The sequence below is a fragment of the Babylonia areolata genome, chromosome 20 (genome assembly GCF_041734735.1).
Source record: "Babylonia areolata isolate BAREFJ2019XMU chromosome 20, ASM4173473v1, whole genome shotgun sequence".
Lineage (NCBI taxonomy): Eukaryota > Metazoa > Mollusca > Gastropoda > Neogastropoda > Buccinidae > Babylonia > Babylonia areolata.
In genome coordinates this window covers 29,648,751-29,663,680 of record NC_134895.1, presented here as the reverse complement: position 1 = coordinate 29,663,680, position 14,930 = coordinate 29,648,751, and the positions used below count along the sequence as shown (strand labels likewise).

General features: G+C 46.0%; 1 protein-coding gene across 2 annotated transcripts in view; it reads right to left on the bottom strand.

Annotated features, from left to right (window-relative positions):
- LOC143295388 (tyrosine-protein kinase Src42A-like) overlaps positions 1-14,930 on the bottom strand; it is a 105,727-nt gene that overhangs the window by 52,351 nt on the left and 38,446 nt on the right. For both annotated transcript variants that reach the window (XM_076607057.1, XM_076607058.1), the window contains exon 3: positions 14,285-14,448. In XM_076607057.1, coding sequence (XP_076463172.1) covers positions 14,285-14,448 — 164 coding nt within the window. The remainder of the gene's footprint in view (positions 1-14,284; positions 14,449-14,930) is intronic.

Below are 14,930 nucleotides of genomic sequence, written 5' to 3'. Positions count from 1 at the left end.
AGAGGGGCCAGTTTAAGCAGAAGCTGTGTCTGCCTTTTCGATGTCGTCTCCACCAGAAACGTTCCGTTCCTCAGCCTCTTGATAGACTTCAATGCGCCTGCCAAACATTGGAAACCATTCTGGATGGCGAAGGGTCTGAGAGCCGACAAGGGCTTGTCATCATCAGTACCCTCCACCACAAGCCACGACGGCCAGTATCCAGAGGTCTCTCTGACCTCCAAATCTCCTTGTCTCCTCCTTTTTGCAAGTTTAGGGGGATGTGACTGGATGGAAGCCATGGTTTTCTGGATCTTTAATTCATCCCTCCCTTACTCACCCACCATGGGGTCCAACTTAGGGGCCTGGGTCAAGGGAACACCAGCTTGACCCCTTCCAGGTTTCGGAAGGGACATACGACCAAAAGTCTAGCTCTAACGCGTTCCCCCCCGATCATGCCCAGCTCCCAGGGACAGAGAACTGAGCACTACGGGGGTTATCATCGTTAGCCTCTAAACTGCCAGTCTTGACCCAGCCCCACGTAGGGGTAGCCGACTGACACACATGGGCCAATGTGTGCCGCCTGTATTAGGAGAGGTCCAAGCCAAAGGGACGTGTTGAGAACAGAGTGCTCTCTCAATCCCCAGGATCTCATTCCCTCCATCACAGGTCGCGCCGCACGGCAAGAATGGCGGGCCTGAAGAAAGCTGCAGAGAAAAGAGAATGTGGAAAAGAGGGCTTGATGGGGAGCTGAAGACAGAAAAGAGGCGGTAAAAAGAAGAGAGAATAGCGAAAGGGACAGTGGGTCACTTTTAGTTTGGGCCTCACTCACGACCTGTTCGGCATGGGAAGCCCTATCAGGGGCATCAGTACAAAAAAAAAACACAAAAAAACCCCACCACTTATTCAGCCTGAACAGCTACAATGGCTATGTAGGCTGTCAATTAAGACCTGGGACTAGAGCAGTAAACCCTCAGAAGCACTGATGCCCCCGCCGACACAGCTCGCTTGATCACTGGCCACTAAGCCTCCCGACCATGACAAGGTAGTGACCCCCCGGGAGGGAGGGGGAAGGGACCTCAGGGTCTTGGTTCTTAGCCAGGAACTCTGGAAGGAAGCAAAGAGTGATGGAACCATCTCTGTAGAAGGCCAGATCTTGTGGCATTCCACTAAGACCATGAATCTCACTTCTACGATGGCCCGTGGGCAGCAACAGAAGGAAAGTGGTCTTGAGGCTGAGTAAGTCGAAGGGAATAGTCCCCAGTGGCTCAAAGGGTTGTTTTTGAACGAAATCCAGCACCAGGAACAAGTCCCACAGGGGCACTATTCTGGGGTTTCTAGCTTCTTTCAGAGAGGCGCCCCTAGCCACCTCTCTGAGCAGGAAATACGCTTCAAAGGCAGGACCACCAAGCTGTTTGATTGTGGTACAGACGGCAGACCTGTACCCTCATACAGAACTAGCAGACAGGTTGAGAACTGAGGAGCAGTGAGCCAGAAAGTTGGCCAGCTGCATGCTCGTAGGGTTAGTAGGGGGAACATCCTGAGCCGTAAACCACCACAACCATTTCTTCCAGCGAAAGTCATACAAAGTCTCAGTTCCCTCCCTCCTTGCTTTGGTGACTATGGAGAGGAGGTCAGAGGAGGCCTGCCAGACAGTCCCAGCGATCTGGCGTCAGAGAGACTAACATCGGCCGCGTGTCGAATCTCATCCCTAAGAAGTCGAAGGACTGACTTGGGGACAGATCGCATTTCTCCTGGTTCATGAGGAAGTCCAGCTGAGAGCAAAGGTCTAGAAGTCCAGCCGTATGACGCTGGCACAGGGCCTGCGACTGGGCCAGAATGAGCCAGTCGTCCAGGTACACACAGAGACGAATAGATTCCGACCAGACAATGGACACCAATTCCCTCACCACCCTGGTAAACAGGAAAGTGGCAAGGGACAGACCAAATGGGACGGCCGAGAACTGGAACACCTTGTCCCTCCACATGAACCTCAGGTACCGACGGGACGCCAGATGGATGAGGATATGAAAATAAGCATCTTTCAGAACGACAGAGGTAGCCCAATCGCCCTGTTGAAAGGTCTCCCGAATCTGTGCCTATGTGTCCATCTTGAATTTCTTCTTCTCCCTTGTTCACCTCCCGTTAGATGAGCAGCCCAGTGTCCTCGATGAAGGCTGCCGTCTGTCGCAGCTCCTCCAGGGTGCTGTACAGCTTGGCTTTCACTGTTGTCGGTGTTGGCCAGTACTTCCTCCTGGATGCTGCATGCGTTGTACAGTCTTGAAGGATGTGGCTGATTGTCATTGGTCCCTCACCACAAGGGCACTCTCCACTCTGTCCAATGCCAAATTTTGTGTGCATGTGGTGGAGCAGGCGGTTGTGTCCAGTCCTCAGGCAGAAGATCTTGACCTGTTCCTGTCGTGTCTGTCTTCTGGGTTATATTTGGGGTGCTGGAGGCGCCACTTTATTCCTTGCTGTGCCTTGATGATTGTCTTGATTTCATCGTATGACACCAGTTTGTTGGCCTGATTCTTCTGTGCACCATCTTTTGCCAGAATGTCCACTTTTTCGTTGCCTCTGATGCCACAATGTGCTGGTACCCATTGTATCACCACTTTCTCCACTCTGGCACTCAGGGCAACAAGGGCTGAAGCGAGATGGTTCTGTTCTTTGCAGCGAGAGTTCTTGAGGGCTTGGAGCACCAAGAGAGCGTCTGAGAACACCACCACCTGCCCTGTTATTCTTGTGCAGTTCTGTGAGACTGTTGTGGCTGCCTCACAGAGGGCTTCTCGCTCAGCTTGGAAGTTAGTGGAGCATTTTCCTGTTGGGATTGCAATTTCTTCATCTCCATCTTTGTATCGGAGGAAGATTCCAGCTCCACCATTCCTCGTTGCAGTCCAGTCTTCCTGGGGGTACTGGTTGCAGATGTACTCCATGGCCAGGGCCTTCCTCTGGGTGTCTGACTGTGTTCCTCTCTTCTCCACTCCGGGAATGCTGGTGACGACTGTTGGGAACACCCGCCTCTTCCAAGATGGGTGGGTGACATTTGCCAGGATAGGCTTTGCTTCGTGTTCCATCAAGACTGGGATTTGTCTTTCAAGGCGTCTTGACTGGTGGATGAAGCTGCCTCTTTTCAGCTGGCTCTTGGTGGGTCCGCTCATTCTGTTGTTCACTGGATAGTTTTCAAGGCGTTTGAATTTTGCTGCCTGGATGAGGGTGTCCCTTCTGTCCTCCAATGACAGTAGCCCAGTGGTCTCCTCCATTTTCAGGATTGGGGTAGATCTCATGGCGCCAGTTATGACACGCTGAGCTTGGTTCTGTATCTCATTGAGATGGCTGAGGTTAGACTTTGCAGCTGATGCCCATGCTGATGTCCTGTACTCAACTACAGGTCGGACTCTCCCCATATAGTCTCTTCAGGATACGTTCATCAGCCCCCCAGTCTGTCCCTACAAGTTTCCTCATGATCAACAGTCTCAGCTTGGCCCTGCTACAGCATCTGGTGATCTGCTGTTTCCAAGTGAGCCTCCAGTCAAAGGTCACTCCCACGTAGGTAGGTGTGGGTTCCTCTGCAAGCCTTTGGTTGTTCAGCGTCAACGTCGCCTCTTGCTTCTTGCTGGATAGGCTGAAGACTGTGAACGTTGTTTTGCTTGAGTTGACAGAGACAAGCCATTCCTTGGTCCAGTTATTGATCTTGTTGAGAGCAGTCTGGAGGCGTACCTGTGCTGTAGTGGTGTACTCTTCAGAGCACCAGAGTACCAGGTCATCTACGTAGATCGCTCCTCTGACCCCTCTTGGCAGTTCTCTGACGATGTCATCTATGAAGATGAGGAACAGTGTTGGTGAAAGGACTCCTCCTTGTGGTACTCCCTGTCTCAGCACCTTCTACTTGCTCTTCTGGCCCTGAATCTTGACTCGGGTTTGGCGGTTGTGGAGGTACTGGCTAATCCAGGTGCACATCCTCCCAGACATACCACATCGCCGTAGTTTGAGACTGAGTCCATCCTTCCAGACTTTGTCAAACGCCTTCTCCATGTCAATCCAGACAGCAAGCGTGTTCTTTTCTTGGAATGTGTTCTCAATGCTTTAAGTGATGAATGTGGTCTGGTCTTCTGTTGATCTGTGTTGGCGGAAACCTGCCTGTTCAGGGCTCAGCAGCTGATACTCCTCAAGGTGCCAGACAAGCCTAGTGTTGACAAGTCTCTCCATCAGCTTTCCTAAGCAGCTTGTAAGGCTGATGGGTCTGTAGCTGTCAGCCTTTCACTTGTCCTTTCCCTTTTTGTGAATGGGGATCATGTCTGCTTCCCTCCAACACTGTGGGACTGATCCTATCTTCCAGCTGGAGCTGAAGATTGTTAGAAGGACTGCCTTGCTCTTCATCCCAAGATGCAGAATCATTTCATTTGTGATTCCGTCTGGTCCAGGTGACTTCTTCAGGTTGAGGCTCTGCTACACTTCCTCCAGCTCTTTCTCTGTGAAAGCTGTGGTCATGACTTCCTCTTGGGGCTCTTTCTCACGAAGTTCACCTTGGGCCCTGTGCACTGCAGCTCTATGTTCTGGAGGGACTTCCAGATTGCTGATGTTTTCATAGACGTCTATGAAGTGGTCTGCTGCTTTCTTTCCAGAGAGGTAATTTCCATTCTCTTGTATTGTTATTGTGGTGTGACTTGTTGTTTCGTTGCTGAGGGTTCTAGCCAGTTTCCACAGCTTGCTGCCATCCTTGTCGAGATTTAGGCTTTCAGTTTTCTCTTGCCAACTTTTTCTTCCAGCTTGTGCGCAGGACAGCTTGTATCTGGCAGTTACTTCCTTCAGCGCTATGTTGTTCTCCAGTGATGGCTGCTTTTCTGCTCGGTTCATGGCTTCCGTAACAGCATCTTCCAGATTTTGGAGTTCCTCCATCCAGTAGGTCTTGTATTCTTTGCGTGCTCCTCTTGGGATGGATTCTACAGCAGTTTTCAAGACGGCCTTTGTGAAGTCTTGAACCATCTTGTTTGAGTCCTTCTGCCTGATGCTGATTGGCTTTGTGTATGTATCTGGGAGGGTCTCAAAAAGAGTCCAGCCCGCCTTTCTGTAATTCCAGCAGGGAAAACACTTTGCTTGAGGAGCCTGCAAGTTGAGGTTGATAGAGAGTTTTACGGGCTTGTGGTCACTTCCTCCAAGCTGGTTGAGAACTGTTCTTGTGGTCCTGATGAACAGGTCGTTGGTGACGAACGCTAGATCTGGTGTTGATGTGGTCATCCAGCGTCTAGAGCAGAAGGTGGGTTCATCATCTTCTTGTGTGATGTGATGAAGATGTGTGTCAATCTCCCAATCCTCAACTTCTTCGCCTTTCCTGTCCGTCTCCTCATAGCCCCATCTCTCTGAGTGACTGTTGAAATCTCGCACCACCACGCAGTTGTTGTCTGGGATGTTCATGAATGTGAGGGAAAGATCACGATCTTGAGGGTAATAGACACTGTAGATCCTGATGCTGTGTTCTTTAGACTACATCAACCCCTTGGATCTCTGCCTGCTGATTGGTGTTGATCTTGAGTTCTTGTGAGTTCTTCCGCACCAAGACAAGCACCCCTCCTTTGTTTCTTTCCTCACGGTCCAACCTGATGGTCTCGTAACCCCTCACTTGAAAGCGATGGTTTATGGTCAAATGTGTTTCTTGGACACATGCAATGTCAATATTTTCTTGGTGCATCCTTTCTGCCAGGCCAAGTTTCTTCTTATGCACCCCTTCTGCACTCCACTGGAGAATGTTTAGCGTTCTGGGTGGTACTGTTTGCTTGGCCCCAGCAGGAGGATAAGGTCTCCTTCTTCATCGCATGGGCATGCAGAATTTCCCTGTCCGACCACCAGTTGCTTGGAGTGGGCCCCTTTGAGGCATAGGGCCCGGCTCCCGGCTGGTCTCCGAAAGTTGAACGCCACATCGAGATTCTGTGGACTGCATCATCATGGAAGCGTGGATGCGTGGTATTGTGGTTTAAATTGCACCAGTGGCCCGATACCACCGTCTTCAGCTGGTGTTTTCTTTCAGGGTGCCTCACCTTTAGCTCATGGCCCGTACGTCCTGCCCTGTGAGCACAGGGGGGATTGTTTCTCTGAGGGTCCCACCCCAGGGCTAGAGGTAATAACACGCCTCTTGACTGCATGATGCACCCATCATAGGACACATGGGGTATTTCAGTGAGGACAACAGTGCCACCTGGTAGGAACATTGCCAGTTGGTCCGGGACTGCTTATTCGGCCAGGCAAGCCTGACTTATATCGCAGCTAACCCCCATATCTGAGGGCCGTTCCCCTATCCGCCACCCAGGGACCTGCCGGGTTGGGGATGGTCGCCCCACTACTGAATTGGAAGCAGCCTGGTCCCAGCATCTTGAATTTGATTTTGGGGAGGAATTTGTTGAGGGGAGACAAGTCCAAGACTGGTCTCCACCCTCCAGAGACCTTTGGAATCACGAACAACCGGCCATAAAAACGGGCCCAGATCCGAGAGTTGAGATATCACCCCTATGAGGAGTAGGTGCGATATCTCTGTCTCTAAGATGCTCTCCTGCTCTGTCGAGCTGGGCACATAAGGAGGAGGAGTGGATCTTAGAGGGGGGCGGTCCTCCGACCAAGGCAGCATGTACCCTGACTCTAGCACCGACACAATCCAGTCATTGAGTCCCAGAGCACGCCACTGATGTGCATGCTGGGACAAGTTTCCTACTTGGAGGGGCTGGACAACTGGCGGTGCTCAATCAGGGCCCAGTCATTGAGGGTGCTGCCTTCTGGCCTTGTGCATGGCCGGTCGGCTTGTACGGACATGAGGTGGTTTATTCTTCTGCCGCTGATTCTGCACATGCCGCTTCGAGTTAGGTGGCGTGGCATATGGAGGGGCCCTGGTGGCCAGTCTCTTCAATGGCATAGAACCCTGGCGCCCCTGGGAAGTGTGGGCTAAATATGAGACCACTTCCCTGTTTGTCTCTGCCCTGTGGCTGACAAAATGGGGCGCATACTGGCCGAAGAGGGAGTGCTGTTGCACTGGGATGGACCGCAGGGCAGCCCTCTCCTCTACTGAAATGTTAGAGAGGCGGAGAACGGCATCACGCCGAACTAGCACAGTACTGAAGTGAAGGCTGGTAGCTGTGTCTGCAGCTGCTGTGAGACCAGAGGCTACCCTACTGCCAAAAGTGTTTAACCTCTGGTCAGTGAAGAGGCCCGGAGGGACCGAACAAGAAGACCCCATGTCCTGATTAACTGGACGCTGTTCCCACAGCTCATTGGCCCTGTAGAGGAACGCATCGAAGAGGGTATAAACCATGGTGGGAGGAGGGGGAACAGCAATGGGGCCTCTGAGGGCTGTCTCCGAGTGGGGACCTGGGTAACGGCCAGGCTCAGCCACCACTTGGGAGTTCACACCTGGCCATGAGTCCCCACCACGAGAGGACTTGCCACTCCCCCTTTTCCCTACCTCGCGCTGGGACACCTCGGGAGGCGACGCTTGTACCCCTTTCCCCCCGGTCCCCTTTATGACTGTTTTAATAGTATGAGTGTCACCTCCACGATCAGCGTCTAAAGACGCATCGCCACAGTCCCTATCGGGAGGAATCATGAGCTCCAGGCCTGGGAAGGTTTCTTGCCAAGTTTCGATCCCAGCATCATGATTCCTGCTGTCGTGGGATGGCATATGAGGCATGGTAACCGCGCTTAGGCACCCAGTGAAAATCCGATCCCCAACAGAGAAAGGAAAGACAGGATCGAATTAGAGGTAGAGAAAAACGAACGATTCGAGGGGGCCGAGTCGAATGTAAGAATACAATAAACACAAGCCGCATGCAGCAAAATAAGGCCAAATGAACACGCGTAATTGCCAAAAAAAAAGTGTAAGATGAGACGAACTGTAAACCTGACAAGATGGCATGGAGAGCCTTGGCCAAAGGAATGATTCAGCGCTTATAGCTTTTAGAGGCGTTTGACTGGCTAAGACCGGACCGGGCAAGACAGGTCATCTTTTCACTGTTAGCCGCGCAAAATTTGGCCAAGCAGAGCAAACTGATAGGCCTAGTTTGCATCAGTTTGACATGGTACAGTATATGACACCAAACCCTATTTTATTTACAACATTAAGTAGTGTGATAAGCCTCCAGTTCTTAATAAATTAGACAAGGCAATACTGATTTGATTCTAGCTGCTATGCACCCAAACCCTATTTTATATACAACATTAACTAGTGTGATAGGCCTCCAGTTCTTAATAATTCCTTTTGGTTTATCCCCCTTTGGAATGCAAATAATAATTCCTTCTTTTTGGGTAACAGAGATTCTTTTCTTTCTAATCCTTCCTTGAATGACCTTACTACAAATACGCCAATCTGCTTCCAAAACTTTCTGAAGAATTCACATGGGAAACCATCACTTCCGGGGCTCTTTTTATTTTCATATTTCTAAGTACAGTGGTTGCCTCTTTTAATGTTATTTTCCCTTCTAAAGTAGCTGAAACTTCTTCATTAAGTTTTGGAAGATTTTCTACTATTTTATCTATATTACAATCTTCTACATTTCACTTTTCTTATAACTGCTGATAAAAAAAAAATGCTACTTCATATATAATGTCCTTGGAATCTGTTAAGGTGTTACCATGTTTATCTTGCAATTTAATCATTTGCTTACTAACATAATTTCGTTTTTCTAGACTACAAAAATAATCCATTATCTTTTCCCCCTGTGAGATCCACCTAGCTCTTGATCTTAGTAGCATCCCATCCATTTTCTTTTCTCTTAAGGATTGTAATTTGTCTTTCTTTTCTTTAACCCTATGAGCCCTGACCACCGCTTTACCGGTGGTGGGGAGGGGTGGCATAATGCCTGGCCACCGGTTGAGCGGTGCATAAACACTTGTGTTGTGTTTTGCTATTGGTTGACTTATATTGAAGAGCCAATCAGAAAAACCGTAATATTCTGACATCAGCGAACGTAGTACCAACATCATCGCGCCTTTTCACTGTGTTTTGTGCATGTGCTTTGGATAAAAAAGATTGATTTCTACCAAGAAGCGTGCAGAGTCTCAACGTGACACGCCTCCTTTGATCAACTGATTCTGCATGGTCAGATTCATTTTCAACATCACTATCTGTAGCAAAATCATCCGATTCGAATTACACCTCACTATCAGAGTAATCATTGTCATACTCTACTTCCGATAAATCATCAAGCATATCAATTACTTGCTGCGTTGTGTACAGTTGTTTTCTCGCATGTTTTGTCCCTGATTTCTGCCCTGACGGGCCAGGTTGAGACTCTGCACGCTTCAAGTGTTTACACACAGCTCAACTGGTGGCTGGGCATTATGTCATTTTTCTCTGCCACCGGTAAACCGGTCGTCAGGGCTCAAAGGGTTTATTACCAATTATTTGCAAATTTTGGCTCAGGAGCTCAGGCAGAAGGGTTACAATTGCTCAGGAACTCAGAGCTCAAAGGGTTAATCTCTTTTATATCTTCTATAGACTTATGTTTTTTTTCTTTCCAATGCATATGTTTCCTTCATGGTATCTTTTTTTTTCGTTTTCTTGCTTCTTTTTAAATGTAGAAAACGACATAGTCTTTGATCAGATTTTCATTAGAAGAAAATCAAGAAATAGTTGATGTGGTATTGTAAACTCTATCTGTTCGATGTATGTTTTATCAAGTTTCTTATTTTCATCATACATTACTGCATATTCTTTTATCGTATCTTTAATAATGTTCTTGTACCGGTCCAGTGGAAAGAAGGAATCATCATCAAGCTGCCGAAGAAAGGAGACCTCAGGGACTGCAGCAACTACCGAGGGATCATGCTCCTGTCAACGCCAGGCAAGGTTCTCAACAGGGTTCTATTGGAAAGGATGAAAGAGGCCGTTGACCCCAAGCTCTGAGACCAGCAGGCAGGCTTCCGGCGGAACAAATCCTGTGCCAACCAGATCGCCAACCTGCGCATCATCATGGAGCAGTCGCTGGAGTGGAACTCCCCTCTCTACATCAACTTCACAGATTATGAGAAGGCCTTCGACAGTGTGGACAGAGAGATGCTGTGGAAGCTGCTGAGGCACTACAGAGTCCCAGAGAAGATCATCTCCCTCATCTGGTGCACCTACCAGGACATGAGCTGCAGGATTGCCCACGCAGGCCAGCTGTCCGAAAGTTTCGAGGTGAAGACTGGAGTTCGCCAGGGGTGCCTGCTGTCACTGTTCCTCTTCCTCCTGGTCATCGACTGGATCATGAAGACCACTACAACAGGCAGGAACAACGGTATACAGTGGACACTCTGGACACAGCTGGACGACCTCGACTTCGCTGACAACCTGGCACTCCTGTCACACAACCACAGCCAGATGCAGGACAAGACCACTCGCCTGGAGACCACGTCAGCCAGGACAGGGCTCAAGATCAACAAGAAGAAGACCGAGCTGATGAAGATCAACACCACTGCCAACACACCAGTCACATTCGATGGAGAGCCCATTGGGGAGGTGGAGTCTTTCGTCTACTTGGGAAGCATGGTAGACCAACAGGGAAGCACGGACCGAGACGTCACAGCCAGAATCGGCAAGGCAAGAACAGCTTTCATCATGCTCAAGAACATCTGGGCATCTGGAGCAATCAGTATGAAAACCAAACTCTGCATCTTCAACTCCAATGTGAAGTCAATTCTGCTCTACGGATGCGAAACATGGCGGACAACACAGACGATGCAGCAGAAGATTCAGACATTCTTCAACACCTGTCTGAGGCGCATCTACAAGATCCGATGGGAGGAGAAGATCCAAAACAAAGATCTGTGGGAGCGAGCGGGACAGGAACCAGTGGCCAAGCAGATACTGCTGAGGAAGTGGGGCTGGATCGGACACACTCTCAGGAAGCCAGCGTCCAGCATCACACGCCAAGCCCTGACCTGGAACCCACACGGAAAGAGGAAGAGAGGCCTGCCTCGCAACAGCTGGAGGCGAGATACCGAGGCAGAGCTGAAGCAGCAAGGGACCGACTGGACTGGAATGGCCAGAACAGCCGAGAACAGAGTGCGATGGCGAGGGGTCGTCGATGGCCTATGCTCCACCAGGAGTGATGGGCATAATGAATGAATGATTAATAATGTTCCTGATTTCAGCAACATACTTTGAATCCTTTAGTAATGAGGTGTTAAATTTCCAAAACTTGCTTCTTCTAATTTCAGTTATGCTCTTAAACTTTAATACAACAATGGAATGATCTGTTCTATAACCAGGGATAATTTCACAGCCTGCAATGTCAGATACCATGTGTTCACTTAAAAAAAACAAAACAAAAAAAAACCGATCTACTTTGTTGTCTGGGTTGGGATCTTCTCCAAGTAAAACGTCTGCTGTGAGGATTGAGTTCTCACCATATATCTACAAGATCTAAGTTTAACATCATTTCTTCTTCTTTACCACTGGCTTTTGGGTTATTAATGTGTTGGTAGTCATCATAATTGATGTCTGGGTTCAATACTAAATTCCAATCTCCTGCTAATATCAGATAGGGCGTTCTTAGATCCTGTATATATGTTCTTCGATTTCTTGAATAAAAAAATTCATTACCCATAAATCTTGATGTAGCCAAGTGATCAGCTGGCTACTGCTTCATGCACGAACTGTATAGCAGATGCCTTTTTCACAACTAACACGCCGGTCTTCAACGACTCACTCATAATGCGCGACGCCATTCCAAATTTGAATGCAAAGCCCACTCTAAACAACTGCTCCAATCGTTTATTAAATCAAGTCTCTGTATCATTCACTTCAATATTATATTTGTTGTGCTCACACACACACACACACTTAAATCAGTTAAAAGCATATTTGATTTCAGTTTAATCATTCGTCAGTCTAAAGACTTCAACTGATGCTAAGCTTACGTCATTTTGTCTTCTCGTCACGCATAATGCTACAGTTTATAATTCTGTATGTGACTGCTGTTGGAAACTAAAACCACACTATCATAGTGTTTGGATGAGAATACAGCAGGCATTTAGAAATTACAAGGCCGATTTTCATTGTCGACACTTAACGACAATCAAACCACAACCAGTGTGCTTGACAGCTTTGGCTGAATTGAAAACTGTGTTTCTGACACACCGTATTTAACTAAATATCTCTTTTGTCAGATCAGTAAACAGTTACAAGTATTATATACTGGCAGAATTGTCACAATTCCATCTTTAAATCTATTCCATTTGTGTTTGCCTTCATTAAACTGATCTAACACAGTTTGTAATTTGCAGTGACTAACGCATTAAAAACTGATCAATCCAGGTGACCTAAATTAAGATTGTAAATTCATCTTCAATAATCAACACTTCATTTTATACTCATTATAAAGTTGTAATTGAGCTCTTTTATTTGTTACCAATCTGACGTAAATCGGTTTAGGAATCATTTAGAAATCTATCATTAAACACCTTGTAACAAACACAATTCTAGTCAAATTTAGCCGAATTTGAGCCCTTTTGTTTCATGGGCCACGTGGGCGTCTTTGCAGTTCACATAACTTGTATAAATAGCAACAGTGTGTGACCACTAATAACTTTTTCACCTGAGCCAATTTGTGGTGATCGCAAGCTAGCTGACCACTGACTGTGTATGTCACACACAGTGTGTGTCGCCCCAATGGCCAGTCTCGCCACATTGCTGCACTGTATTCTCTATCTCCTCCTTCTATACTTAATATTGTAATAAAACAATAGAAAAACCCTTTTGTGACTGGCCTGCTATATGTCTCTAGCCTGCACATGGATCTTTTCTCTCCTTTAATACAGTAAATGACTGAAATTCTTTTGTACCATCCCCTTTAACATAAACCACTCAGGTTCATAATAACATAGCCGGCTACATTTATATGCTTTTTGAAACTTCAAAATTCAAAATTGTTACTGAATAAGACTGCAACACCTCTTGAGTGTGTATTATATGAAGCAAAATAGCAATGGTAACCCCACTCAGATCTATGATATTCATCCATATTAGGGTTCACATGTTTATCCTAAAGCAATATATATATATCGTTTTTGTCTTAAGCAATGAAAAACATCCCTTCTTTCCTTTACTTTTCCAAGGAAACAACATGATCGCACTTGGTTGTTATTTCTAATACATTTGCAAATATTTTAGCACCATCTCCACCCATACAATAAACAAACTCGAATTTTGTTTTTTTCATAATATTTTGTAGGTGTTTTTTGTTCGTTCGTTTGTTTGTTTTTTAAAAAAAATCACAGATATGTTCCCCTAATTGGGAGTTATCTCATCCTGTCAACACTGTACTTCTGAAATCTACCATACATTCTCAAATCATTTTCCTTCATGAAAAAAACCAACAACTTTTATTTACTTTGGAGCATACTTTCAATATTAGTGTTTTTTGTTAATGATTGGTGATTATTTTGCAAAAATCACAAATAGTTCTGGAAGTGAAAGAGTAAATTGCAAACAAGAAAAACAATATCATGCCGTCTTCAAACCCAAAATACATTCCAGCAACTGGGAAGAGCCCAATTTATAAATTTCTGGATATGGAGTCTCAACGAAATAAACTGTTCATGATCCAGTATTATGGCTTAACCTGAAAGACTAACAATCTATCACTGTTATGACTGTAAATATTTTTTCCCATTATGTTTAATCCAATTTGGTACTGGCAGCCAAAGTATTTCCAGAGAAAATGACTCTGTTAAAGCTTACCACACACATACACGCACACACACACACACACACACACACACACACACATGAACACCAGCTTAATACATGGACTCACTTTGTTACACAAGTAAGTCAAAAATTGTTATCTAAAATACATTTATGAAGAAGACAGGCAAGGCCTTCAAGACTTGTGTGTGATACCCACTTGAACCATTCAACACTGTAAACAGTAGAGTAGCTCATATTTTTAAATGACCTTGAACTTTTACCTCTAAATTTACAACACATTTATGTTCTGGACAGAATAAATCACTATACATTTTTTCCAATATATCATGATGTGACTTGACTTGACCTATGCCTATGACCTCTTTGTCTCTTTACACAGATCATATTCTCATTGACAATTTGTACCATCCTGCCTACTTTTGTTCTTATGCCATCAGTAGAAGTGGAGAAAATGCCAATATTAAAGTTTACCACAAACACACACAAAAACCACAGACATGCACACAAACTGTGTCATTACACAGACTGACATTGTTTACACATGTGAGTCAAAAATAGTGTTTTAAATAATCTGCTAATAAGTAAATTATCATGCACTAAATGCATAGCCACTGAATCAAATTTGTAACCCACCTGTGAGCAAGGTTTCCTCAGGTTGACACACAGACCATCAGCATCAGTACTATAGTGGTCCACCAGCTCAGCCAAGGTGCGGAATGTCACACGACGAGCAATGAAGAACCCTCCCTCATCCAGCTGGCGGATTCGATAATGTTTCACAGTGTCCCCATCACGCACTGGGCAAGATTTTTTTTTACAGACATATCAAAATAGAAAATAAAAATAAGAAAAACAAACATCTGCTTTTCAGTGTGTGGGTGTGTGTGTGCTCTGAGTGCAAGAGACTGTGATGGGAGCGTGTGGGTGCATGTGAATGAGTCTTGAATTTGATAGCCTTGCCTCTCTCATTAAAATATTAAGTGTTTTGCCTCTCTCATTAAAATATGAAGTGTTTTGTGCAATAACAGAATATGAGAGAAAGAAGAAGATATGGAGAAGATACCCCACCCCCACCCCCATCTCTCTCTTTCTTAATTAACCAATGTTTGAAATAACGTAAAAACAAAATACAATTTCTGGAGGTAAGAATATGATTTCATGCAAAAAATGTATGTTAAAAAGCAAACAATATTTTCACAAGTTACAACAGGAATGATATGCATCATGTAGAATTGAATTTTCTTTTAAAATAATACAACAACAATCAAATCAAATCAAA